This window comes from Procambarus clarkii, chromosome 8, assembly GCF_040958095.1.
Source record: "Procambarus clarkii isolate CNS0578487 chromosome 8, FALCON_Pclarkii_2.0, whole genome shotgun sequence".
In the NCBI taxonomy this organism is placed as follows: Eukaryota; Metazoa; Arthropoda; class Malacostraca; order Decapoda; family Cambaridae; genus Procambarus; species Procambarus clarkii.
Window position 1 is genome coordinate 40736801 of NC_091157.1, and position 27884 is coordinate 40764684.

The 27884-nt window shown below is 41.3% G+C and overlaps 3 protein-coding genes across 3 annotated transcripts in view; all 3 read left to right on the forward strand.

Moving 5' to 3' along the window:
• Positions 1 to 7122: 7122 nt before the first annotated feature.
• On the forward strand, positions 7123 to 8232 carry LOC123759880 (zinc finger protein 85-like). Its single transcript, XM_069320280.1, has one exon. The coding sequence runs from the start codon at positions 7123 to 7125 to the stop codon at positions 8230 to 8232; it is 1110 nt and encodes a 369-aa protein (XP_069176381.1).
• Positions 8233 to 8605: 373 nt separating this feature from the next.
• LOC138360518 (uncharacterized) lies at positions 8606 to 15666 on the forward strand. Its single transcript, XM_069320284.1, has 2 exons — positions 8606 to 8631; positions 15225 to 15666. The coding sequence occupies exons 1-2, from the start codon at positions 8606 to 8608 to the stop codon at positions 15664 to 15666; spliced, it is 468 nt and encodes a 155-aa protein (XP_069176385.1).
• A 1930-nt stretch (positions 15667 to 17596) lies between these two features.
• Positions 17597 to 27884, forward strand: part of LOC138360534 (uncharacterized) — a 30040-nt gene continuing 19752 nt past the window's right edge. The window contains exon 1 of the mRNA XM_069320285.1: positions 17597 to 18376. Coding sequence (XP_069176386.1) covers positions 17597 to 18376 — 780 coding nt within the window. The remainder of the gene's footprint in view (positions 18377 to 27884) is intronic.

Consider the following 27884-nt stretch of genomic DNA (forward strand, 5'->3'; position numbering starts at 1 on the left):
TCTAAGCGTCGGTTGTCTAATGTACCGACTCTCGGCCTCTTTTCCTCCATCATATCTAAATAACATATATTTTTATCAAACACACTCACACATCCCCCAAGATGCAGCCTTTAGCAGCTTCCTGACTTTCAGGTTCCTATTTACTGCAAGGTGAATAGAGGCATTAGTGTGTGTATGTTTGTGTGTGTGTGTACGTGTGTACGTGTGTGTGTTTGTGTGTATACTCACCTAGTTGTGGTTGCGGGGGTTGTGTGGGAACCGACCTGTGAGATTTATATTTATTTAATTTATATGAATTTATATTTACGTTAATTTATATACTTCGATAGCAATTGTATAATGTTAAGTGGACTGTATTTCTGCAATAATCTCATAATCTCACAAATCGATCCTCTACACATTAGGGGGGGTTATTAAATTAATATATATGCAGCCATGTCAAACTACAGTAACTACATACATTGAAGAGGTTCCTTATCTTATAGTACAGCAGGTTAGTCCACCAGGTATAACTAGGGTGTAGACACCAAATTATCCTCTTTGAGGTAGCTTCCATATCACCCAGTAACTGGTGCACAAATCTTGCTTCCTCGTCTTGACCTGTCAAAAGTGCGCTAGCTGTGAAGCCAGAATCCTATATATGACAAGTATTTCAGAGAAAACTGTACATGGAACATGAAGACCTGGCTTAATTACCTTTAGTTTGAGGCTTCCACGTGATCTAACCGGGTCACCCTATATCCTGACATTAATGGCCATAAATGAATGATAAACGGGTTTCGGATAGACACTTAACTTGAATTTGTAGACAGCGTGTTGACAATGGTACACCTTTGGTTTCCATAACACTACGTCCAAGTAAATTAACAGGAGCCGAATTTGCTCCCGTGTGAGCCTCTGGTCTCAATAAACAAAGGCTGTTTAACACTCCATACTATTGACGTTACTGGCCGACATTGTCCAGATATGATAGGAGCTAAATTTGCTCCACACGTCTCGGAGGTGACACAACAATGGCTCCCTCCTTCCTCCCTGTAACTGGCCTACTTTGTCCAGATTTCAGAAAGTGATAGAAGGGTCACATTTACTCTACTTTAATATTGATAATTAAGTTAATTTATATAAGATGTTTTTATGATGGTAAAGTCCAAAGACTAATGTATTTAAGAATAATTCCCAGCAGAATAGCTGGTGAATTATAATGGTATGTGGTGATGATATCCCGTTTTCTTTAGATGGTAATTCCACTACAAGTTACGTTTTCTATGGGTAACTTGTTGGTAATACAGCTATTATCTGTATGATTATTAAATGGTGTCGGATTTTCCGACATAATTCCCCAGGGGGCTGCTCACGGGTCGAAGTCCTATTTAGAACAGACGAACACCGATACTCCTCCTTCGAATTATTTGATTAATTTGATGTTAGTAGTTAGTAATCACACATTTGTGTGTCTGTTCGTACAGGACGGATGTCCCGTACTAGAGTTGCAGGGGTTAGAAGTCTAATGCGATTTCATTTCCCTGTCAACTCTTGAAAGGCTAATATTCAAGCCTTATTACATATTATTTAACCCAGAAGACTGGATGTGATCAAGTACTACAGTCAAGTATGATTCAGGGACTGCAGTGAGATCAGTGACATTAGATATAACTTGAAGTTTCTTCAGGTAACTGGTCACTGATATATAAACACTGAGGCCCATGGAATACATCTTGATTAAATAATAAATGTATCAAATCAGTCATCAGATTTATTGGGGTTTAATTTAATTAATTGATTCAGAGGATTGAATAGCTCATCATTAAAGTAAAGTATGGTTCTGAGACTGCAGTGGGTTCAGTGACATTGGTCGCAGTGACTTGTAGCTGTTTTAGGCTACTGTTCACTGATTTGCCACTGAGGCCTCATGAACTCATCTCCAGCTTTAAATGATGATACTAACATCAACCTCTGTTACTATAGTCAGCTGTAATCTCCTTAGTATAATGCTACTGGAGAAATATAATCAGCTGACAAATTTAGGTTTCTACTGGTATTGTTTATCTGCAGGCATAGGTCTCCTCAGGCTTGATACTGGGCCTGAGAGTAATTTACCTCCTGCAGAGTTTAACATGGTTATGCCCTGATATTTAGTAGGGCTACCAATGAATTGATGGTAGTAGTCTGTCCCCACAAGGACAGCCATTTGGCATTTGATTTGCTCAAATTTACCTGCAGCTGCTTGATAATAGCTTTCCAGGTCAGCATAATCAACTTGAGATTGTTGTGACAAATCTTCACATTTCTTGATCTGTCTTGTTAAGTGGCCTTTAAGACCTGCAAGGGTTCTTTTCATTCTCCCTGCATTATCCATACTGGCTAGTTGGTGAAGCCTTGTGGGGCTTGTACTTGGGCTGCTCATAATACTGAACAAGCTCTAATGGTAGCCTAGGGTAAATTCTGCACTCACTAGGCAATAATCCTACCTCTACTAGAGGTTAGCACTTAAAATTAATACACATTATATATATATACAATCATACACACTAATGATTTGAGTGATAAACCAGTGTCACTGGAAGTACCTTTAGGTTAGCTCCTCTATATCACCCTAGGATGGAAGAGACACTAATTAATCACTCAAAGGTGTAATATGATCATAAGTAAATTATTATATATACAACTCAATTCGAGTTGATAAAAATTACACCCAAAATAGGGTCTGGACCATTCATTAATGGTGTTAGGTTGATCAATATAGTACAACTGACTATGATAATAATGGGACTAGGATGAGCAATAATAGTTCAACTAGTCATATCCTACCCTGTTGTGGGTTGGCAATTAGTAAATATTATACTGTGATCACTAGTGCAATTTATATTAAATAATTCTCTATTTTGGAGAAATAATATACACAATTATTGATAATAGCCTCTTAATTAGCCTCTATGAAACTTCTAATATTATCTAGAAGTATTAAATATTATTAGTGACCTCGCGAAATAAACTCCACAAAATTCGTAGATAATCTCTCGCGAAATGTAACACCACGAAATCCGTGAACAATCTCGCGAAGACACAGTCACTAATTTGGCTGGCTTCTATATTAGCGCTGTCATTTCACGAAATAACACGCCACCAAATATCTGTGGGTGTGCATGAAACCGCTGACGAAGCTGAACTCAGTTGAGGGGGGGCTCCTGAGCTCCCACGAGGCAACGCCGCTGCCTATGGCTGGCTGGCCTTTGTTTAAATCACACTGCACTAGTATATTTAATGAATCCACTGGATAACTGGTTCATCCGGTACTAAGATGACCAAATATGGGTTCAAAGAATCAAATAATCCGTCATCCGGTTCGAAGGACCAAATAATGTGGGAACCGACCTGTGAGATTTATATTTATTTAATTTATATGAATTTATATTTACGTTAATTTATATACTTCGATAGCAATTGTATAATGTTAAGTGGACTGTATTTCTGCAATAATCTCATAATCTCACAAATCGATCCTCTACACATTAGGGGGGGTTATTAAATTAATATATATGCAGCCAATCAAACTACAGTAACTACATACATTGAAGAGGTTCCTTATCTTATAGTACAGCAGGTTAGTCCACCAGGTATAACTAGGGTGTAGACACCAAATTATCCTCTTTGAGGTAGCTTCCATATCACCCAGTAACTGGTGCACAAATCTTGCTTCCTCGTCTTGACCTGTCAAAAGTGCGCTAGCTGTGAAGCCAGAATCCTATATATGACAAGTATTTCAGAGAAAACTGTACATGGAACATGAAGACCTGGCTTAATTACCTTTAGTTTGAGGCTTCCACGTGATCTAACCGGGTCACCCTATATCCTGACATTAATGGCCATAAATGAATGATAAACAGGTTTCGGATAGACACTTAACTTGAATTTGTAGACAGCGTGTTGACAATGGTACACCTTTGGTTTCCATAACACTACGTCCAAGTAAATTAACAGGAGCCGAATTTGCTCCCGTGTGAGCCTCTGGTCTCAATAAACAAAGGCTGTTTAACACTCCATACTATTGACGTTACTGGCCGACATTGTCCAGATATGATAGGAGCTAAATTTGCTCCACACGTCTCGGAGGTGACACAACAATGGCTCCCTCCTTCCTCCCTGTAACTGGCCTACTTTGTCCAGATTTCAGAAAGTGATAGAAGGGTCACATTTACTCTACTTTAATATTGATAATTAAGTTAATTTATATAAGATGTTTTTATGATGGTAAAGTCCAAAGACTAATGTATTTAAGAATAATTCCCAGCAGAATAGCTGGTGAATTATAATGGTATGTGGTGATGATATCCCGTTTTCTTTAGATGGTAATTCCACTACAAGTTACGTTTTCTATGGGTAACTTGTTGGTAATACAGCTATTATCTGTATGATTATTAAATGGTGTCGGATTTTCCGACAGGTTGAGCTCTGGCTCTTTGGTCCCACCTCTCAACTGATGTACAGATTCCTGAGCCTACTGGGATCTATCATATCTGCATTTGAAACTGTGTATGGAGTCAGCCTCCACCACATTACTGCCTAATGCATTCCATCTATTAACTACTCTGACACTTAAAAAGTTCTTTCTAACATCCCAGTGGCTCATTTGGGTACTAAGTTTCCACCTGTGTCCCCTTGTTCGCCTACCACCCGTGTTCACCTGTGTCCCCTTGTTCGCCTACCACCCGTGTTAAACAGTTTATCTTTATGTACCTTTATCTTTATGTACCTTTATGAGTACGTGTGTAACACACACGTACCTATGTGGTACGTATGCACTACATAATTGTAAGGCGTTTGCTGAATTAGAAAAGTCGGCTAGCAGTCCACCCTTAACGACACAATTAACTCATTACATAAAAAAATACGCGGCTATGCAACAGTGTGTGAGAATTGGGGAACTGGTGTGCATTTAGACGACTGGTGAGGACCAACAATGACGTAGAAGGATGGCACTAGCGTCTGAATCAAAGGGCAGTGAGGGACAACTTGGCTTTATATATTTTAATCCCCTTACTATACCGTGAGGCGTCCCTGGTAACCTTGCAATACCAACTGGTTTCTGATCAAAAGCTAAAGTCCAGTCGCCGCAAGGGCAATAAAGAGAAACAGGAACATTTGTGGAAGCTTTGGGACCGTTACGAGGAAAAACAGATAAGCACCTCACAGTTCCCCAAGGAATGTTCGCGTTTTATCCCAGGAAGTGCCTGAACTAGAATTAGAAAACAGCAGTCTGTTTACTGGTTGTTATTTAACTTAAGTTAGTTGTAAATGATAATGTAAAAATAGCCACTGAGAACTGATGAGTTGCCCAAGACTTTTGCTCGTAAAGAGGGAATTGATTACAAACTTGGACTGCCTTTGAGCAGCCTGAGGGCAGCAATATCCCAGGAACATCAACTAAATTTCGGAGACTTGAGGCAAAGTGAAATTCAAACCAGTTACTCCATCTATCATCATTCTATTATGCAGGAAGAACCGCACGTCTATGGGTCATCCAATAATGTTAGCAGACTTCTAGATGTTACCACTGCTAGGCTTAGGCTCGGCTACAAGTACCTCTGGGAGTTTGTAACATCTGCTGATGTAGATTTGACTAAATGTAAACTCTGTCAGCAGAACTATTCGCATCCTTTGCGTCATTATATAATGGAATGTGAAAAATCGCGGAATTTAGAGATAACACCATCAATAGTGTCCAAGAAATGTGTAAGTACTTCATTCATAATGATGTGCTGCTCGAAATCTTAGCGAAGTATCCAAAATTTGCTTACTGTAGGTAATGCATGCACATGACTGTAAAGCTGCCGCCCAGTTGGGTGGGTGTGCAGCAAGACTAGTAACTGTGTGACTCACCATAGATGTAAAGTGCCTTGTATAGTGACTGTTGTGAGCCTCTTGTTGATCACTTGTGACACAAAGATTATTGATGTGTGTATTTGTGTAGGTGATTAGATATGTATGTGTATGTATATATGTATACGTATATATATATGTACATGTATGTATGAGAGTGTGTACATGTATATATAATATTAATAATTTTGTAACTAGCGTCACAAATTAATATTTGCTTAGCTAAACGAACTAGAAGGTTCAGTTCCTGAACCGATGTGCCTCTGTAATCCTTTACACCACCGCCCACGGGATGGGTATGGGGTGTATAATAAAGAAAGAAATTGAATTGAATTGGTCTGATTAAGACTTTATGACCATGTAATCTATGTTTTGCTCCACTACTTACTGGTTGAGTATGGGGTGCATAACAAATAATAGCCTCCTTCGGGGGCGCCTTGTTTCTAAACGTGTTAGTCTTAAATCCTTTAATCTCAAATCTTGCTACAATGTACCTCTTAATATATGTTATGTACTCTCGCAACCCAATGTACCTTCTTGTATATAAATAAATAGATTTCAACTGTAAGGGGGTATGGTTTGCACCTTGTTATTCTAATAATGGATAAATAATTCTAATAATGGAAGCGCTAATTATATGAACAAGTGCCATGTATTTATTCAGACGAGAACGACAGCGAACACAAACCAGCGCATATACGAACGGAATGGTTTGTATGTACAAACTTCTCAGTGAACGAAGTTGTTTCTAGCCCGGTATCCGAAATTGCAGTATACGACTTGACCAGTCCCCAAAACGGATACCTCGTCGCAACACCAAGGATCAGCTGACGCCATAAACACAACACACCGCCCTGCGGTGCGGCAAGTCTCCCTCTAACACACACCTGTTTTAATCACCGTTCCTCTATCTACAGCACAAGCAACAAGCACCTTGGTAGCTCCGATCATCTTCAACATAAACGCGTCCAACAACATCAGTACTGGTGCAGTCATCGGGAGGACAAACCCTTCATGCAAACTGCACCTACTATCAACAAGAAGAAGAGTGTGGGAAGACATTCAGTGATCATGGAAATATGACGAGGCACATGTTAGTGCATTCAGCTGATAAGCCTCATGTGTCCAGAGTGTGGGAAGAGATTCAGTAGGCTTGAAAATATGAAGACTCACATGTTATTGCATTCAGGTGACAAACCACATAAGTGTCCAGAGTGTGGGAAGGGATTCAGTCAACTTGGAAATATGAAGACTCACATGTTAGTGCATTCAGCTGACAAGCTTCATAAGTGTCCAGAGTGTGGGAAGAGGTTCAGTAGGCTTGAAAATATGAAGACTCACATGTTATTGCATTCAGGTGACAAACCACATAAGTGTCCAGAGTGTGGGAAGGGATTCAGTCAACTTGGAAATATGAAGACTCACATGTTAGTGCATTCAGATGACAAACCTCGTGTGTGTCCAGTGTGCGTGAAGAGATTCAAACGGCTTCAAGATGTGAAAATACACATGTTAGTGCATTCAGGTGACAAGCCTCATAAGTGTCCAGAGTGTGGGAAGAGATTCAATGTGCATAAAAATATGAAGAGGCACATGTTACTGCATTCAGCTGACAAGCCTCATAAGTGTCCAGAGTGTGGGAAGAGATTCAATAATCTTGCAAATATGAAGGCTCACAGGATGGTCCATTCGGATGAAAGGCCTTTCAAATGTGCTGAGTGTGACAAAAAGTTTAAGAACCGTGGAGCTATAATAAAACACATGTTAGTTCATTCAGGTGACAAGCCTCATGAGTGTCCGGAGTGTGAGAAAAAATTCAGTACGCTTTCAAGTATGAAGGCTCACAGGATGGTCCATTCAGATGAAAGGCCTTTCAAATGTGCTGAGTGTGACAAAAAGTTTAAGGACCGTGGAACTATAATAAAACACATGTTAGTGCATTCAGGTGACAAACCTCATAAGTGTCCAGAGTGTAGGAAGGGATTCACTTGGCCTGGAAGTATCAAGATTCACATGTTAGTGCATTCAGGTGACAAGCCTCATAAGTGTCCAGAGTGTGAGAAGAGATTCACTAATCTTGCAAATATGAAGGCTCACAGGATGGTCCATTCGGATGAAAGGCCTTTCAAATGTGCTGAGTGTGACAAAAAGTTTAAGGACCGTGGAACTATAATAAAACACATGTTAGTGCATTCAGGTGATAAACCTCATAAGTGTCCAGAGTGTGGGAAGAGATTCAGTTACCTTAGAAGTATGAAGAGGCACAAGTCAACACATTCAGGTGGTAAGCTAAACACTTTGAGTGTGGGAGCTGATGCAGAGAATGCTGAAGATACTGAGGCACTTGTACAATAACATACTTTTTAATAAAGTATACACTTTTGAAATTGAGCTTCATTATAAAAATATTATGCTATCTCGTTGTCAGTCGAATGTCCTCCAAAGGTATTTGTTACATTTTGTTTGAGAAATATGCTTCACCATGAAAGGTAAAGATCTAAAGATATTTTATTATTTTGTTCATTTATTTTTTGAGATATATACAAAAGTTGTTACATTCTAGTACAACCACTAGTATCCGTAGTTTTTCGGGCAAGTCCCTGGAATATGACCCCCACGAAGAATTGTTTTTACAACCAATTCAGTACCCAATTTACTGTTGAGTTAAACAGAGGCTACAGTTAAGGATTTGCGCCCAGTAAATCCTCCCCGGCCAGGATATGAACCCATGACAAAGCGCTCGCAGAAAGCCAGGTGAGTGTCTTACCACTACACCACGGAGACTGGTTATGAATGTTAAGTACTTCTCATACACCAAGCAAGAACAAGAGAAGCTGTCAATGTAGAAAAACTCAAAATTACTGATAAGTAAAGTAATTTGCTAATATTTCTATTAGCAAAAATTCAGCAAATTTTTAATTAGTTTTTCTTCAAATTTATATATATAATATATAATAATAATAATTTTATTTAGGTAAGGTACATACATAAAGAGATTTTACAAAGTTTGTTGGCTTTATAGATAGAGCTAGTACATACAATGCCTAAAGCCACTATTACGCAAAGCGTTTCAGGCAGGAAAAACATTAATGACTAAAGCTTAAAACTAATGTGTAAAAAGAATAAGATGTGTTGAGTACAAATAAAAATAGAGGTAAAACAGGGGGAAACATTGTTGAAAAAGCAGCACAAATACAATTACAAATTATTACAGAAAATTACAATCAAACAGCGTTGATTTGAAAAACAAAAAAAAACAAAAAACATACATGGTTTGACAACAGAGGGGTAAGGTGAGTTACAGGGAATTTATTAGGTATAGCTTCGTTTTTAACTTAAACTGGTTGAGAGAGGTACAGTCTTTAACATGGTTGGGAAGGTCATTCCACATTCTGGGCCCCTTGATTTGTAGAGCATTTCTGGTTTGATTAAGTCGTACTCTAGGAATATCAAAACTGTATTTATTTCTGGTGTGGTGCTCATGGGTTCTGTTACAACCTTCTATGAAGCTTTTGAGATCAGGATTGGCATTATAGTTTAGCGTTTTATATATGTATAATACACATGAGAGAATGTGCAGTGACTTAATGCCCGAAACGCTTTGCGTAATAGTGGCTTTAGGCATTGTATGTACTAGCTCTACCTATAAGTCAAACAATCCTTGTAAATATTTATTGTATGTATGTACCTTACCTAAATAAAATTGTATTGTATTAATGTCTAACATATTCAGAGATTTGAGTAGGGGTACCGAGTGATGTCTGGGGCCAGAATTGGATATTGTCCTAATAGCAGCTTTGTGTTGAGTAATTAGAGGACGTAAGTGATTTTGGGTAGTAGAGCCCCAAGCACAAATACCATAGTTGAGATATGGATAGATAAGGGAGTAATAGAGAGTCACCAGGGCAGGGCGTGGTACATAATATCTGATCTTAGAAAGAATGCTCACAGTTTTTGCAACTTTTTTTTATATGTTTAGAATGTGTCCCTGGAAATTCAGCTTGTGGTCAATGAGAATGCCAAGGAATTTGCCATCTAATTTGTTACAAATTTGGGTATTGTTTATTTTGAGATTTATTTGATTAGAGGATTTATTGCCAAACAGAATATAGAAAGTTTTGTCAATGTTAAGGGTGAGTTTGTTGGCAGTTAGCCACAGATGGACTTTATTAAGCTCAGTATTTACTGTGGCATTTAGAGGAAGGGGATCAGGACTGGAGTAAATGAAGGTTGTGTCGTCAGCAAATAGAATTGGTTTGAGGTGTTGGGAGGCATTTGGAAGGTCATTAATGTAGATGAGAAAGAGGAGAGGGCCAAGTATGCTGCCCTGGGGAACACCAATGTTGATGGGTAGGGTGGGAGAAATTGTATTATTCACAGAAACACATTGGAGCCTGTCAGTAAGGTAGGATTTGAGGTATTGTAGGGAGTGTCCTCTGACACCATAATGATGTAATTTAAGAAGAAGGTTTTGGTGGTTGACAGTATCGAAAGCTTTACGCAGGTCCACAAATAACCCAACAGGGAACTCATTTTTATCAAGAGCTGTATGAATCGAGTTAAGCATACTAATAAGTGCATCGTTAGTGCTTTTTTTAGGCCTGAAGCCATATTGGCAAGGGCTAAGTATATTGAGTTTGGCTAGATATGAGTAAAGCTGCTTATAGATTAGTTTTTCAAAAATTTTTGACAAGTTTGGCAGGATTGATATAGGTCTGTAGTTAACATCTGTGAGATCACCACATTTGTGGACAGGCGTTACTCTCGCTTTTTTTAGAATATCTGGAAAGGTTGGGAGTTCAAGTGACTTGTTGAAGAGCAAAGCAATAGCAGGGGCTAAAGATCTGGAGGCTTTTTTGTAGATTAAAGTTGGTATCTCCTCAAGGGCACCAGACTTGGTTTTAAGGGAAAGGATTATCTCATTGACGTCAGTGGAATTAATAGGCTTTAGGTACAGAGACTGTGGATAGTTACCTGTAAGATAGTCCTTAATGTCAGTACTGGAAGATGGAATATCATTAGCAAGGGATGAACCAATGGAAGAGAAGAACCTATTGAACTCAATAGCAGAATCAATGGCTGAAAGCTGACCATCGTTATTAGACAGGAGAGTCGGTTTGTTATTTATAGACTTCTTTGATCCCAATATTTGTGAAATTGTTCTCCAAGTTTGTTTAATGTTGCTCTTTATTTGGGTAAATTTATCTTCGTAGTATTTAGTTTTGGCTCGTCTAATTATCTTAGATAGCAATAATGAGTAATTCTTTGAGAATTCTTTGGAGACAATTCCTAACCTATACTTCTTCTCAAGGTCATGTTTTTTATTAATAGATTTAAGTATTCCCTTTGTAAGCCAGGGATTGTTAAGCCTTTTGGTTGTGACTTGTTTTGTAAGCATAGGACAGTGGGTATTATAAAGGCTAAGAGTTTTTTGAAGAAAAGATTGAACTGCTAGGTTGATGTCCTCTATGTTACCTAACTCGGACTCCCAGTTGACATTATCAGTAGCAGTTATAAAATTGTCTATAGCAGCTTCATTGTGTAGTCTAAAACGTATCTCTCTTGACTCAAGAGGTGGTTTGCTAATGTTAGTTAAGAGAAATGTGGGGTAATGGTCTGAAGTGCTATCGGTGATTATACCTGAAGTAAGCGGAGAGGTTATGTTTGTCCAGATGTGATCTAGAGTCGTGGCAGTGCTATCAGTGATTCTAGTAGGTCTAGTGATTAAGGGTATGAGGAAGCAGGAATTCATACAGTTGAGGAAGCTAACAGCAGTAGGGTGTTCTGGCTCTCAGAGGTCAATATTAAAGTCCCCTGCGATAATTAGGTGGTTTTTGTTCAGTCTGTTATCAAGTATTAGATTTCTAAGGTTTGAGTTGAATTCGGACACATCAGTGTTAGGAATTCTATAAACTGCACCCACAGACAGGACAGACTCGGCACCCTTGACTCTGAAGCTGGCGAAGATATACTCCCCATAGCAGTCTCTAGTTCTAATTTCTTTTAAGCATGTTAGTTCTTGGTGGTAGTAAAGAGCAGTGCCACCACCTCTCTGAAGTTGACGACAGTTGTGAATTGCTGAGTAGTTAGGCATGTTAAAGAGTTGAGTAGTATCCTCTTTCAACCATGTTTCAGTAAGTATAATAAAAGAGAATTTGTTGTCAATAGCTTCAATCAAGGCACTAACATCATCGAAGTGTTTACCTAGGGATCTAACGTTCAAATTGATTACAGAGATATTGTGATAATGAGTTACTACATTGTTTACATCATGTGCTGCAAAATATCTGCAATTTAGATCATTAAAGTGATTATTGTCATAGATAGTGGATAAGAGGTTAAGTTCAGGGTCTATACTTGACTGCATAAAAAAAGCTGATTGCAGGAAAAACAAGGAAAGAAAGGCAAATTACAAGGTAGAAATAAGCTATAAAATAGGGGAAAAAAAAAATGTACACAATACTGTGCAAAACAAACACAAAAGGGGCTTACAGGGGTACAATGGAGTAAGGGAGTATGGCTAGGCTAGGCAACCTAGGTAATAAATGAGATTAAAGAAAAAACATATAAACATGGACCATACAAAACACAAGATATAGATATACAAAACAAAAATATAAACAAGACTAAGCAATACAAAAACAAATTGAGCAAAAATGAAAAATGAGGTAGATTGCTTACAAGTACTCTCAGGTACACTGTAACAATAGATAGATAATATATATCAATATAGATAAGAATGTCACGATACAATAAGATAAGCAGTTACAGGAACAGATGAAAACAAATCTGCTGTAAAATAGAAAGTAATTATAGCAAAACACAACAATATAATAATATAACAATACAATAAGAGCTTACAAAGTATTGAGTCTGCTAAATTAGAGAATAATTAGGGCAAAACACAACAATAAATGCAAGTAAACAAAAGAATTGAAACAATTAGAGGTAGAATTAAGGTCACTAGATAGCCATGGAGGATACACAAGTTTGGTGGAGAGAACAAAAAATCAGTAGAGACTGACAAGATGAATATATAAAAAAATTTGACAAATGATAATTGTAAAGTAAAATAATCTTAGATAATAAATTTTATTAAGCTTAGTTTTAAACTTATAATTAGTATGAATTTAATTAAAAGAACAAAAATGAGATCAATAATTGATTTCAATAAATGATATAGGTCAATACAAATAAATTTAAAATATAAATGGAATAGGGTAAGATTAGATTTAAGAGTAAAATTTTACAACGAAACTGAGGTAGATGCTTGCATAAGTGCATGGAGACTTGATGGATTATTAGTAAAATTATATGAATGAGAGAACATTAGGTAAAAGGTAAGGCAGAGACAGCACCTTAGACAAAGGTAGATTAAGTTAGGTTAGGCTCAGGCACTGAAAGAGTTATTTTAAGTACTGGCATTGGTTGGGTTCAGGTTTTCAGATATACCACAATCACTTAAGAAGGCCAGGAGTTGTTGGTCACATTTTATTTCATATCTTTTTCCTGTAATTTCCTTCTTCGCAAAAATCGTACCATTCCTAGTGTAGCACTGCTTGATAAGACCAGGTTTTTGTTTGCGAATTTGGCGCAGCCTGTAGAGGAGGGATCCACGCTGCTTTGTAAGACACTCATTTATATAGAGGTTGGTTTTTTGCTTAGCAGCTGATTGTATGAGGTCAAACTTCGCAGAGGGATTTGCAAGTTTGATGAGCATTCTCTTACTGGTACGGGGATTGTACCAGTAAGTACATATATAATAATGTGCTTTCTATTTATGTTCTCTTTAGTAATTTAATTCAAATGTAATATATATAATCTTTGTAACAAAGTTAGGGACATTTTTGTTGTAATATTATTTAGCATTGGAGCTGTTGTAGACAGTTACGAGAATTGATTCAAAGAAGCAAAAGGCAACTTGAAAAGCACACGGAGAACCATCTCTAACATCCTAGGAGCTAAACAACATTCACATAACCAGATAAAAATCTCGAAGGATGGTTATACACCTGCAACAGATCTTGAAACAGCAACTGAATTTAATAGCTTCTTTTCATCGATTGATGCTAACCTTTCCCAAAAAATCCCACATACCAAGACACATGTAGCGAGTAGATTATCCCAATAATATACTCGCTCCAAACGCATTAGCCTAATGACAGAAGGAAAGCTCTTCTTGGTACTAATTATGGAACTCAAACCTTTACCAACTTCCACATACTATTCCTGTCAACCTTTGGAGAATGGTGAGGTGTTGCCCGAGCATAATAGCAGCAGAGTGGCGAATAATAACTAGTCTTCTTTCAAGTGTGGTCTAGAACAGACACTTGCGAGATACTGTACCGACGCTCAGTGCGCTCAACTCACACCAACGTATCACCTGCGTACTTCTGTATATTCGACCAAATATATATATTATCTTAGTGTTTGTGTTTATTGTCACCATACTTTACGTAACAATAGAACCGTTACATTGGTGACCCAGTGAGTGAAAAGAACACCTAGTCGCAAACTAGATTTTCGTCATGGATTTATCTACCAGGTTTCCAGCATATAACGCAGATGAACCAGAATTTTGGTTCATGCAGATGGAGGCTATTTTCGACCTTCACGAAATTACGACTGAGAAAGCCCGATATGCCTGTACCCTGCCAACACTTTCCTCGGAGGCTATGCACACTATGCCTCTGCTGTCATCACCGCACCATCACCAGACGCCAGGACGTACACTGCATTTAAGGCCGCTCTTCTACAGGCAGCGATGAAATGCCGCATTCAACAAAGGGACCAACTTCTCACTGACAAAAGATTAGCAGACAAAACACTAGCCCAGCTTCTGTGGCATATTCTGTATGTAATGCATACTTCAACTGGTCCAGCCCCCAGCAAGATTGTGAAATCACTCTGAATACAACTGTCCAAAACACATTCAACCAGCCCTATTCAGTATGGCTGACGACACCCCATTAGCTCAGCTGGCTACACTTGCAGACCGGCTTCATAAGACGCCTGATAACGTTACACTATACGACCCTAGTGTTACACAGCAGACTACAGACACACAACAACTCGCCGTCCTTCAGAACCGGCGTTTCTTCCGCCCAGGGAGGATGTACCATGCGAATCCAGTATCAGTCTCTAAGGGACAGCGAGAACACCGGGGAGAGCTTTGTTCTTACCACCAGAGGTTCGGACACCAAGCCCGCAACTGTAGGGCTCCTTGTTCCTGGTCGGGAAACTACTTCGGCGGTGACTGTTAATGGCCAGTGATCCCACCATTTCAAACACTACACTGCTCTACATATCTGACATCATAACCAAATGCCATTTCCTCATTGACACAGGTGCAGAGCTAGTGTGTTGCCTCCCCCACTGGTCAAACCAACCCGTACTCCTGGTTTGGACTTACGTGCCGCCAATGGTACGTCCATCCGTACATATGGGACCCGCGTCCAGGTTCTTGATTACGCCTCTCTGGGTCGCTTTATGTGGACTTTCCTCATAGCGGATGTGGAACAACCCATTCTTGGATGGGATTTCCTGCAACACCATCGACTTATTGTGGATCCTGCAGGTGCAGTACTTCGAGCCTCTCCTAGTATCTCTACACAGGTTAACAGCGTCACCCCAGTCGCATCTACGGAACTTCAAGCACTCCTGGATGAATTCAAAGATGTGACCCAACCCGCCAGCCCTCGACCTGAAGTGCAACATATGATTACGCATCACATTACTACAACAGGAGCACCTACCTTCGCCAGACCACGCCGCCTGGCACCAGAATGATTGGTGGTTGCACGTGCTGAGTTCAACAAGCTACAGGAGGCAGGAATAATCCACCCTTCGAACAGTCCATGGGCTTCACCTCTCCATATGATCCCGAAAACAGCCCCAGGGGAATGGCGCCCTTGCGGGGACTACAGGGCTCTCAACATTTGTACTCTGCCGGATTGCTACCCAATACCACACATCCAGGATTTCTCACAGGGATTGAGTAACGCAACCGTTTTTTTGAAAATTAACCTTGTGCGGGCATTTCACCAGATCCCTGTAGAACCGACAGACATTCCGAACACAGCGATCACAACACCTTTTGGACTGTTTGAATTCATCCGGATGCCTTTTGGTCTACGGAATGCAGCCCAGACATTCCAACGCTTCATCGACCAAGTAGTTAAGGACCTTCCTTTTTGCTATGCCTACATTGACGATCTGCTGGTGGCCAGTACATCACCAACAGAACATCTGCTACACCTCTGACTCCTCCTCACCCGTCTGCGCAACTTCGGCTTGCAGCTCAACTCCGAGAAGTGTATTTTCCATGTTCCAGAGCTGGATTTCTTGGGACACCATGTGTCAGCAGCAGGGGTCCAACCACTAGAGAAGAAAATCGAGGCAATTAAGGAATTCCCACGCCCATCCACTTCAAAGAAGTTGCAAGAATTTCTTGGTGTGGTGAATTTTTATCATCGATTCATCCCACATTGTTCGGACATCTTGCGACACTTGTACGACTTCTTATGTGGTCAAAAACACACGTCCTGTCTTCGTTGGAGTGGACTCCCCTGGTAGAGACAGCATTCACCAACATAAAACACAAGCTGGCGGAATTCACCTTACTCGCACACCCTGTGTCTGACACTCCCACCAATCTCTCTACCGACACTCCAAACACAGCTATTGGTGCTGTACTACAACAGCTCATTGAAGGAGAATGGCGCTCAATTGTATTCTTTCAGCGCGCCTGTCACCCACTGAAGAGAAGTACAGCACTTTTGATAGGGAACTGCTCGCCATCTATGCAGTCATACAACATTTCTGGCACTTCCTCGAGGGGCGGAATTTCCACATCCTCACAGACCCCAAATCCCTCACGTATGCTTTGGCGGCCAAGGGTGATGGTCACTCTCCTCGAGTAGCCAACCACCTGGGATTTATCTCCCAATTTACCTCGGATATCCACCATGTCAAAGGAACTGACAATATCAAAGCCGATGCTCTGTCTCGACCCACCGTAAACCACGTCATGAAAAACACAGCTCAGGTGGACTATTGTGTAATCAGCAAAGCACAACGGGAAGACCCTGATCTGCAGTGATTTCGAACATCTGATACAGCTCTCCGGTTCATCGAGATTCCCATGGAAAGTGGTGGTAGTATAATCTGTGACACCTCAAGGACAGGAGCACTTAGGCCCTACATTCCAGCACAGTTTCACTGGAAAACGATCTCAGCATTTCACTCCCTAGCACACCCAGGTGTACGTGCTTCCCAGAAATTACTAACGGAGCGTGTCGTATGGCCAGGAATCAATGCCGATGTTCGACGATGGACTCGCTCATGTCTCCAGTGCCAGTGAGCGAGAACACATAGACACACAAAGAGCCCGCTTCAACAGTTCCCGTTATCTTCTGACCGTTTCGAGGTGGTGCATGTAGACGTCGTTGGACCGTTACCGTCGGCAAGAGGATATTCTTATCTACTCACCTGCATCGATCGATTCTCCAGATGGCCAGAAGCAATCCCATTAATCAACATCTCAGCTGAGTCAGTGGTCCAGGCTTTCCTCTCTGGATGGGTCGCCCGTTTTGGCAACCCCTCTGTCCTCATCACTGACCAAGGACGACAGTTCGAATCATATCTATGGAAGGAACTTATGGAATTCCTCGGCACCACACACAACCGAACCACAGCATACCACCCTGAGTCGAACGGAATGGTAGAACACTTTCATAGACAACTAAAATCCACCCTAAGAGCTCAAGCTTGCCCTGATGATTGGACCGACCACCTTCCATTAGTCTTGCTTGGCATTCGTTCGGCCATGAAGGAGGGCAGTGGATTCTCGGTAGCAGACTTAGTATACGGATCTAGCCTAGAGCTTCCGGGCGAATTCTTAACCCCGACGCCACTCATCACACCCCCAGACCCCACTTTTGTTCAGAAATTATGGGCGGCCATGACAAACATTCGGCCTACACCACCACGCCAACCGACAACTCGTGCTACATATGTGCCTCGTGAGCTCCACACAACTGAACACGTGTTTGTAAGAATCGACGCTGTTCGACGCCCTCTACAGTCACCTTACGAAAGACCATTTAGAGTAGTTTCTCGAACACCGAAGTTCTTCACCATTGAACGCCGAGGACAGCGGGGAAACATCTCCAGCGATCGCCTTAAACCAGCACACTGTGAAGCTGCCCCAGACATCCCTCCAGAGACACATCCGCCAACTACGCCGTTCACTTTTCAACCACAGTTACCAGCAGCACCGCCAGCTACGACAATGGACGACCCTGTACGACCTCCCATCCTACAACCTCAGTTACCAGCTGCACCACCACCTGATTCTACGACGACGGACGATCCTGTGCGACCTCCCACCCTACGACTCCAGTTAGATGACATCAGCAAAGAGGAGGACGTTAACTTTGAGGGTTATACAAAGCGAGCAGGGCGTACAATTCACCGACCAGCTAGGTTCCTTGATCAAGTATTTTTCCTTTCATTTCCTGGGAGGTGGAGTTCTGTAGCAAGTAGATTATCCCAATAATATACTCGCTCCAAACGCATTAGCCTAATGAGAGAAGGAAAGCTCTTCTTGGTACTAATTATGGAACTCAAACCTTTCTCAACTTCCAAATACTATTCCTGTCAACCTTTGGAGAACGGTGAGGTGATGCCCGAGCATAAAAGCAGCAGAGTGGCGAATAATAACTCAGGGAGGACGGGAGAGACATCTCCCGCCAACACATCACAAGGCGCAGTGTGGTCACAATGCGACTCAAACGTCTTAAGGTCAGAGCTACTCCACTTGACGGTCATGCTATCGGAAGAAGCAATACTTTAAAGGTCCTGAAGGACGTAACTGGCCTCAAACCCGCTGACATTAGTCAGGAAGATGAAGATATCGTGCTCTACTTTTCATGTGAAGAGGAGCTAGAAAAACTCCTCACTAACGATGCCTTTTTTCGCAAAGAGCACTACCTACATCCTCACTTCCCACGTCAGTTCCTGGCTGGAAGAACTGTCTTTATAAGCAGGACTAGCCAGTGGATCGCTGAGCGACCTCAACATCATATCATAAACAATATCGAGGACGAAAATCCAAACCTGTCGGTATTCAACCTAGAGTTCTGCAACACCAACAAAACATCTATGAAAATTACGTTCACCACCATAGCTGCGGCCACCCAGGCTGCCACACAAGGATTCTACTGCTTCGGCCTAAAAATACCACCCCACCAAATAAAAAAGGAACGATACCATGAGATCCAGCAGTGCTTTAAGTGCTACGAGCTCTCCCACCCGACCAACAAGTGTCAGCACCCTGTCCAGAGGTGCAGCCTGTGCGCACTGGACCATTACTACTCCATATGCAAGGCAACAGTCCATCACTGCTTGCTCTGTGATGGCAATCACCCCGCAATTTCCTACCGCTGCCCCCGCAGACAGGAAATCATCAAGGCCCTGGTTGAAGCCAAAAGAAACAACTCGTCTACCTCCTCGACCAGAGCCCCAAGCGTTCAACTCACCACCTTAGCTCTCACTAGTCGACCAGAAGACTTTCCGGTCGTACCAACATGTGGCTCCTCCCAGCAGGCGACACAGCCTTCTCAATGGGGACCCAAGGTCCCACAGGCTCCTTTACAGCCCCCTGCATCACGTGCAGGCATTATCCCTGGTCTTCTTAAACTAGCGGAAAGGCTTGCAGGACCAGACAACCAGCGCTTTGTCAGTAAACTAAACGCATTATACATAGACAATGGGCTGGCCCCCATCATAGCCACTAGCGTAAATCTCACTGCCTCCTCTACCACTTCGGAGACTACCACCAGGACGACCATGCGGTCAACTTCAACACCGACTCCAGAACCGCCCATGACCCGGGTGACACAGAGGTAATTCTTTCTCCAGCTCCCAACACTCCTACCATCACTATCTCAGCAGCCGCGCTAGCAGACGTGCTGTCTACAAACGATAACAGCACCACCAGCGTTCCTGAAATAGCTACAACCACCAATCAATGACACCTAAACCTACTTAAGGCTGCGAGGCGAAAGACAAAAATGCCCACTACGGAGGTTACGGACTCCTCAGACGAGGAAATCATAGTAGGAGCTCCACCGCCGCATCACAAATACGACACCAACACGGTTCAAGACTTCCTCATGGAGGCCACGTCACCAAACTCTAACGACAGCACTGCTCAGCCAAAGTCGCAGGCAAAGAAAAAACGGAAAACCTAGAGGTCTACGCTAACCCCACCAGCTCCATAACTGGTATAGCCAGCCCTCCAGGCTGAAAACCATCATGAAGACCCCCATCCATCGCCACATCTCTAGTATCAGCCACTGATACAGATAACGGCTCCAAAGAGCCTCTACTTACGGGCTCACCATAGCCCGTGCTACTGGAACTTATCGTTCTGAGTAGCGAATCTTAAACAACAACAGAATAATAACTAGTCTACTTTCAAGTGTGGTCTAGAACAGACACTTGCGAGATACTGTACCGACGCTCAGTGCACTCAGCTCACACCAAAGTATCACCTGCGTACTTCTGTATATTCGACCAAATATATATATTATCTAAGTATTTGTGTTTATTGTCACCATACTTTACGTAACAATAGAACCGTTACACACATGTTACCACATCTTTCAGGCAGCTATCCAAACACACTTCTCTCACCGATAAGCCCTACAGATGTTGTGACCATCATTCACTCACTTAAAACCAAAGCTGGGAACATTAGTGAAATACCATCCATGGTATACAAGAGTGCCTCCCATGCCCTTGCACCACCCATAATTTTGCTGTTCAATAAATCTCTAGAGTGTCATACCTTCCCTGATATCCTTAAAAAAGCAAGAGTAACGCCAGTTCATAAAGGAGGTAACACGGCAGACAAATAATTACAGACCCATATCAAATCTACGTATATTATCAAAAATATTTGAAAAAATTATTTACAAACAGCTCTACTCCTATCTTAACATAAGAACATAAGAACAAAGGCAACTGCAGAAGGCCTATTGGCCCATACGAGGCAGCTCCTATTTATAACCACCCAATCCCACTCATATACATGTCCAACCCATGCTTGAAACAATCGAGGGACCTCACCTCCATAATGTTATGCGGCAATTGGTTCCACAAATCAACAACCCTGTTACTGAACCAGTATTTACCCAAGTCTTTCCTAAATCTAAACTTATCCAGTTTATACCCATTGTTTCGTGTTCTGTCTTGTGTTGATACTTTTAATACCCTATTAATATCCCCTTTGTTATGTCCATTCACCCACTTGTAAACCTCTATCATGTCACCCCTAACTCTTCGCCTTTCCAGTGAATGCAACTTAAGCTTTGTTAATCTTTCTTCATATGAAAGATTTATAATTTGGGGAATTAACTTAGTCATCCTACGCTGGACACGTTCAAGTGAATTTATATCCATTCAATAATATGGCGACCAAAACTGAACTGCATAATCTAAATGGGACCTAACTAGAGCAAGATATAGATTGAGAACCACACCAGGTGTCTTGTTACTAACGCTGCGATTAATAAATCCAAGTGTCCGATTTGCCTTATTACGAACATTTATGCATTGATCCTTTTGTTTTAAATTCTTACTAATCATAACTCCCAGATCCCTTTCGCAATTCGACTTCGCAATCTCAACACCATCTAGCTCGTATCTTGTAACCCTATCATCATTACCTAACCTCAGAACTTTACATTTATCAGCATTAAACTGCATCTGCCAATCCTTCGACCATTTCAAAACCCTATCTAGATCAACTTGAAGTGATAGTGAGTCCTCCTCCGAATTAATTTCCCTACCGATTTTCGTATCATCGGCAAATTTGCAAATGTTGCTACTCAAACCTGAATCTAAATCATTTATATATATTATAAACAACAGAGGTCCCAGGACAGAGCCCTGAGGCACCCCACTTACAACATTTTCCCACTCTGACTTGACTCCATTTATACTAACTCTCTGTTTCCTTTGGTATAGCCATGCCCTAATCCAGCTTAATATAGCACCCCCAATGCCATGAGACTCTATCTTTTTAATCAGTCTTTCATGTGGCACTGTATCAAAAGCTTTGCTAAAGTCAAGGTACACAACATCGCAATCCTTACCACTATCAACTGCCTCAACAATGCTAGAATAAAAAGATAACAAATTTGTTAAACATGAACGGCCATTTATAAAACCATGTTGCGACTCAATTATTAATTTATTTTTTTCAAGATGAAGACGAATTTTATTTGCTATTATAGATTCGAGTAACTTTCCTACAATAGACGTTAGGCTAATTGGTCGATAGTTAGTCGCAAGTGATCTATCTCCTTTCTTAAAAACTGGTATCACATTAGCAACTTTCCAAAACTCTGGCACTCTGCCTGACTATTGGTTTATTAAATATGGTTGACAGTGGGTCACAAAGCTCCTCTTTGCATTCTTTAAGCACCCTGGCAAACACTTCATCAGTCTGTAGCGAGTAGATTAACCCAATAATATACTCGCTCCAAATAGTGTTAATATTCCTGTCAACCTTTGGAGATGAATGAGGTGAGGCGTTGCCTGGGCAACACGGTGAGGTGTTGCCCGAGCAATATAAGCAGCGGTGTAGCGAACATTGGCTAGTTTACTTTCAAGTGTGGTCTAGAGCAGACACTTGCGAGATACTGTGCCAACGCTCAGTGCGCTCAACTCACAGCAACGTATCACCTGTGTACTTCTGTATATTCGACCAAATATATATATAGTATCTTAGTGTCTGTGTTTATTTGTCACCATACTTTACGTAACAATAGAACCGTTACATTGGTGACCCAGTGAGTGAAAAAGAACACCTAGTCACAAACTAGATCTTCGTCATGGATTTATCTACCAGGTTTCCAGCATACAACGCAGATGATTCAGAATTTTGGTTCATGCAGATGGAGGCTATTTTCGACCTTCACGAAGTTTCGACGATACCCAGCCACGATGGACTACAACATGGACTCTCACTAGACCTCTACTGTTACTGTTAGCTGTGATGGAACGCTGCCAACACCCTCGCCACAGCTATGATTTTCATCGCGATCATCTCTGCATTTTCATCTACTACGGCTTGCTGCTCCACGATCACTACTCACTCATCTGGCAGCTTCATCAGTAACTACATAATGTGGGATCTACAGCCTGCCCTGCCGACTCTCCGTCGCTGCCAGGGCACTGCTTGTTCTACAGGGGCGCCCACGAAAGCTGCTCTTTCGTCAGATTCATCTACACGTTCACTGCATTTTGATACTCTGCCGACTCAAGCCCTTTGCGCAGTACAGGACTTACAGCTTGCGTTTCCGACTCTTCAGGACAATTCAGCTCTAGCAGTGATTCCCTCGTTGTCCTAACTACGTGCCTACATTACCTCCTAATGTCCTGGTGCCCGAGCCCATCCGCCCCGGATCTAAATGCTCCACCAGCGACCCAAGGACGCAACAATTATGCACATTCTTCTCTCCTGCTACACCGAGCTTGTCCACACACTGCCTACATCTTTTAGTACCAGACTACAATTTCCACAGTCAACAATGTAGTACTCGGCGTGTACAGTCCTAATCAACCCAAGACGCTACAGCTTCGACACAGAGCAGACAGCAGACTACGACCGCATTGAGCCGCCACGCTCTCGCTCCCCGAGTTTAGACACTCACAATTCTCAATCGAGCCGCCACGCTCTCGCTCCCCGAGTTTAGACACTCACAAATCTCAATCGAGCCGCCACGCTCTCCCACATAGAGCTCCACGACTCCGGCCTCACTCAGCTCTCTGCTCTGCTCCAGGCTTCGTCTCAACGTCTGCGACACTGCTAAATCCAGAGACACATCCGCCGCCGACTACGCAGTTCACTTTTCGACCACAGTTACCAGCAGCACCGCCTCCTACGACGACGGACGATCCTGTGCGACCTCCCACCCTACGACCCCAGTTAGATGACATCAGCGAAGAGGATGAAGTTAACTTTGATGGTTATGTAACGCGAGCAGGGCGTACAATTCACCGACCAGCTAAGTTCCTTGATCAAGTATTTTTCCTTTCATCCCCTGGGAGGGAGAGTTCTGTAGCGAGTAGATTATCCCAATAATATACTCGCTCCAAATAGTGTTAATATTCCTGTCAACCTTTGGAGATGAATGAGGTGAGGCGTTGCCTGGGCAACACGGTGAGGTGTTGCCCGAGCAATATAAGCAGCGGTGTAGCGAACATTGGCTAGTTTACTTTCAAGTGTGGTCTAGAGCAGACACTTGCGAGATACTGTGCCAACGCTCAGTGCGCTCAACTCACACCAACGTATCACCTGTGTACTTCTGTATATTCGACCAAATATATATATAGTATCTTAGTGTCTGTGTTTATTTGTCACCATACTTTACGTAACAATAGAACCGTTACAAGGCCCTGGGGATTTGTTTGGTTTGAGTTTTACTATTTGTTTAAGAACATCCTCCCTGGTAACTGCTAAACTCTTCAACCTGTCCTCGTCCCCACCCACATAGACTTGTTCGGCTGAAGGCATATTGTTAAGTTCCTCTTTAGTAAATACAGATACAAAATATTTATTAAAAATACTACTCATCTCTTCATCACTATCTGTTATTTGACCTGTCTCAGTTTTTAATGGACTTATCCTTTCCCTAGTGTTAGTACGATATAACTGAAAAAACCCTTTAGGATTTGTCTTTGCTTGCCCTGCTATGCGAACTTCATAGTTTCTTTTTGCTTTCCTTATCTCTTTTTTAACATTTCTAACCAGTTGTACGAATTCCTGTTCTAAAGTGACCTCCCCATTTTTAATCCTTTTGTACCAAGCTCTCTTTTTACCTATAAGGTTCTTCAAATTCTTTGTTATCCACTTTGGGTCATTAGTATTCGATCTATTCAATTTGTATGGTATACTACGTTCCTGTGCTTTGTTTAGAATATTCTTAAATAAGTTATATATTGAATCCACATCGAAATCCCCATTTACGTCACCTATCGCTGGGTACATGTCTCGCTCCAAGACCGGCCCGCACCCCATACCCAAGACTTTCCAATCAATTTGACCCAAAAAATTTCTTAGGCTATTAAAATCAGCTTTTCGAAAATCTGGCACTTTAACAGAATTTTCTCCTACAGGTCTATTCCATTCTATGCTAAATCTGATTTCTTTGTGATCACTGTTCCCTAGCTCACTCCCTATTTCGATGTCATTAATTTGTGTTTCCCTGTTAGTTAACACTAAATCTAAAATATTATTTTCCCGTGTTGGTTCCTTAATGTGTTGCGTAAGAAAGCAATCGTCAATTAATTCTAGAAAATCTTCTGCTTCACTATTCCCTGTTTTGTTCAACCAGTTTATTCCACTAAAATTAAAGTCACCCATGACGTAAATGCAGTTGATCTAGATGCCCTAGATATTTCATCCCATAGATGCTTTGCTTCCATTCTGTCTAAATTTGGTGGCCTATATATAACTGCTATTATAATATTATTTGCTTTTTCGTATAATTCTATCCAAATAGTTTCTGTGTGTGGCTCAGTTTTGATTCCCTCTTTGAGACTACATTTCAAATTGTCCCTAACATATATGGCTACTCCCCCTCCTCGTCTAATATATCTATCTGTGTGAAATAGTTTAAATCCATTTATTTGATATTCAGCTAATAGTTCTCTATTTTCTACATTCATCCACGTTTCGGTAAGTGCAATAATATCTATTTTTTCTGTGCAGACAAGAGCATTTAATTCGTTAATTTTATTTCTTAGACTTCTACTGTTAGTGTAATATACCCTAAGTGAATTGTTATTTTGAGGCCCTTCTCTTTCCCTGATCATTTTGCCAATTCCTTTCTCCCACAAACACCTACTTTTATTATCTCCTTCCTCCAAATCAATTCCATACCTCTATCTACTAACAGTTTAAACCCAAACAAACACATCTAATTCCACTTTTTCCAACGAGTTCGCAAGAGCAACAACCCCAGCTCTCGATAGATGCACCCCATCACGAGCATACATTTCATTTCTTCCATAGAAGTGTTCCCAGTTGTCTATGAAAGATATTGCATTTGATTTGCAATATCTTTCCAGCCGGCAATTGACACCAAGTGCCCTTGACATCCATTCATTTCCCACCCACTTTCTTGGAAGAATGCCACATATGATCTGGATTCCTCCCTTGCTCCTAACTAATTCAATGGCTGTCCTGAATCTCTGTATTAGTTCCTCACTCCTAACTCGTCCAACATCATTACCCCCTGCACTAATACAAATAATGGGTTTGTTTCCATTTCCCGTCATAATATCATTCATGTTTCCAACAATATCACCAATTCCAGCTCCCGGATAGCAAACCCTTAATCTGTTCCCCCTGTCTCTGGCACAAAACGTTCTGTCTAAATACCTCACCTGGGAATCTCCCACAGCCAAAATTCACTTCGATTCTCCCTTTTCCTTTCGAGCAGTTTGATGGACCTGCGCTTCAATACTCCTCGTTACTTTGTCTTTGCCACTTTGTTGAACAACAGGTTCAACACAGCACTCGTCCTCTAATACGTCAAATGCGTTAAAAGTTCTTAGGTGTAGACTATTAGTTGTCGGTTTTGCCAAGGTCTTCTTAAGACCTCTGTCTTTCACAACTTGCCAAGACGAGGTCTTCTTATTATTGGTCCCGTCAGTCCTTCTTAATGAGGTCCCGTCAACACTGACCTCCTCCTTCGTTTCCTCTCGAAGTCTCAGCCGTCGTACCTCCTCCCGCAGGGAATAACAACATAAGAACAAAGGCAACTGCAGAAGGCCTGTTGGCCCATACGAGGCAGCTCCTATTCTATAACCACCCAATCCCACTCATATACTTGTCCAACCCGTGCTTGAAACAATCGAGGGACCCCACCTCCACAATGTTACGCGGCAATTGGTTCCACAAATCAACAACCCTGTTACTGAACCAGTATTTACCCAAGTCTTTCCTAAATCTAAACTTATCCAATTTATACCCATTGTTTCGTGTTCTGTCCTGTGTTGATACTTTTAATACCCTATTAATATCCCCCCGGTTATGTCCATTCACCCACTTGTAAACCTCTATCATGTCACCCCTAACTCTTCGCCTTTCCAGTGAATGCAACTTAAGCTTTGTTAATCTTTCTTCATATGAAAGATTTCTAATTTGGGGAATTAACTTAGTCATCCTACGCTGGACACGTTCAAGTGAATTTATATCCATTCTATAATATGGCGACCAAAACTGAACTGCATAATCTAAATGGGGCCTAACTAGAGCAAGATATAGCTTGAGAACCACACCAGGTGTCTTGTTACTAACGCTGCGATTAATAAATCCAAGTGTCCGATTTGCCTTATTACGAACATTTATGCATTGATCCTTTTGTTTTAAATTCTTACTAATCATAACTCCCAGATCCCTTTCGCAATCCGACTTCGCAATCACAACACCATCTAGCTCGTATCTTGTAACTCTATCATCATTACCTAACCTCAGAACTTTACATTTATCAGCATTAAACTGCATCTGCCAATCCTTTGACCATTTCAAAACCCTATCTAGATCAACTTGAAGTGATAGTGAGTCCTCCTCCGAATTAATTTCCCTACCGATTTTCGTATCATCGGCAAATTTGCAAATGTTGCTACTCAAACCTGAATCTAAATCATTTATATATATTATAAACAACAGAGGTCCCAGGACAGAGCCTTGAGGCACTCCACTTACAACATTTTCCCACTCTGACTTTATTCCATTTATACTAACTCTCTGTTTCCTTTGGTATAGCCATGCCCTAATCCAGCTTAATATAGCACCCCCAATACCATGAGACTCTATCTTTTTAATCAGTCTTTCATGTGGCACTGTATCAAAAGCTTTGCTAAAGTCAAGGTATACAACATCGCAATCCTTACCACTATCAACTGCCTCAACAATGCTAGAATAA

Bases quoted from the DNA above. Each gene is read 5' to 3' on its own strand.
- LOC123759880 (XM_069320280.1), top strand. From the start codon at position 7,123: ATGAAGACTCACATGTTAGTGCATTCAGCTGACAAGCTTCATAAGTGT.
- LOC138360518 (XM_069320284.1), top strand. From the start codon at position 8,606: ATGACAAAGCGCTCGCAGAAAGCCAG. The intron at 8,632-15,224 runs GTGAGTGTCTTA...TCATTGACACAG, and splicing joins AAGCGCTCGCAGAAAGCCAG to GTGCAGAGCTAGTGTGTTGC.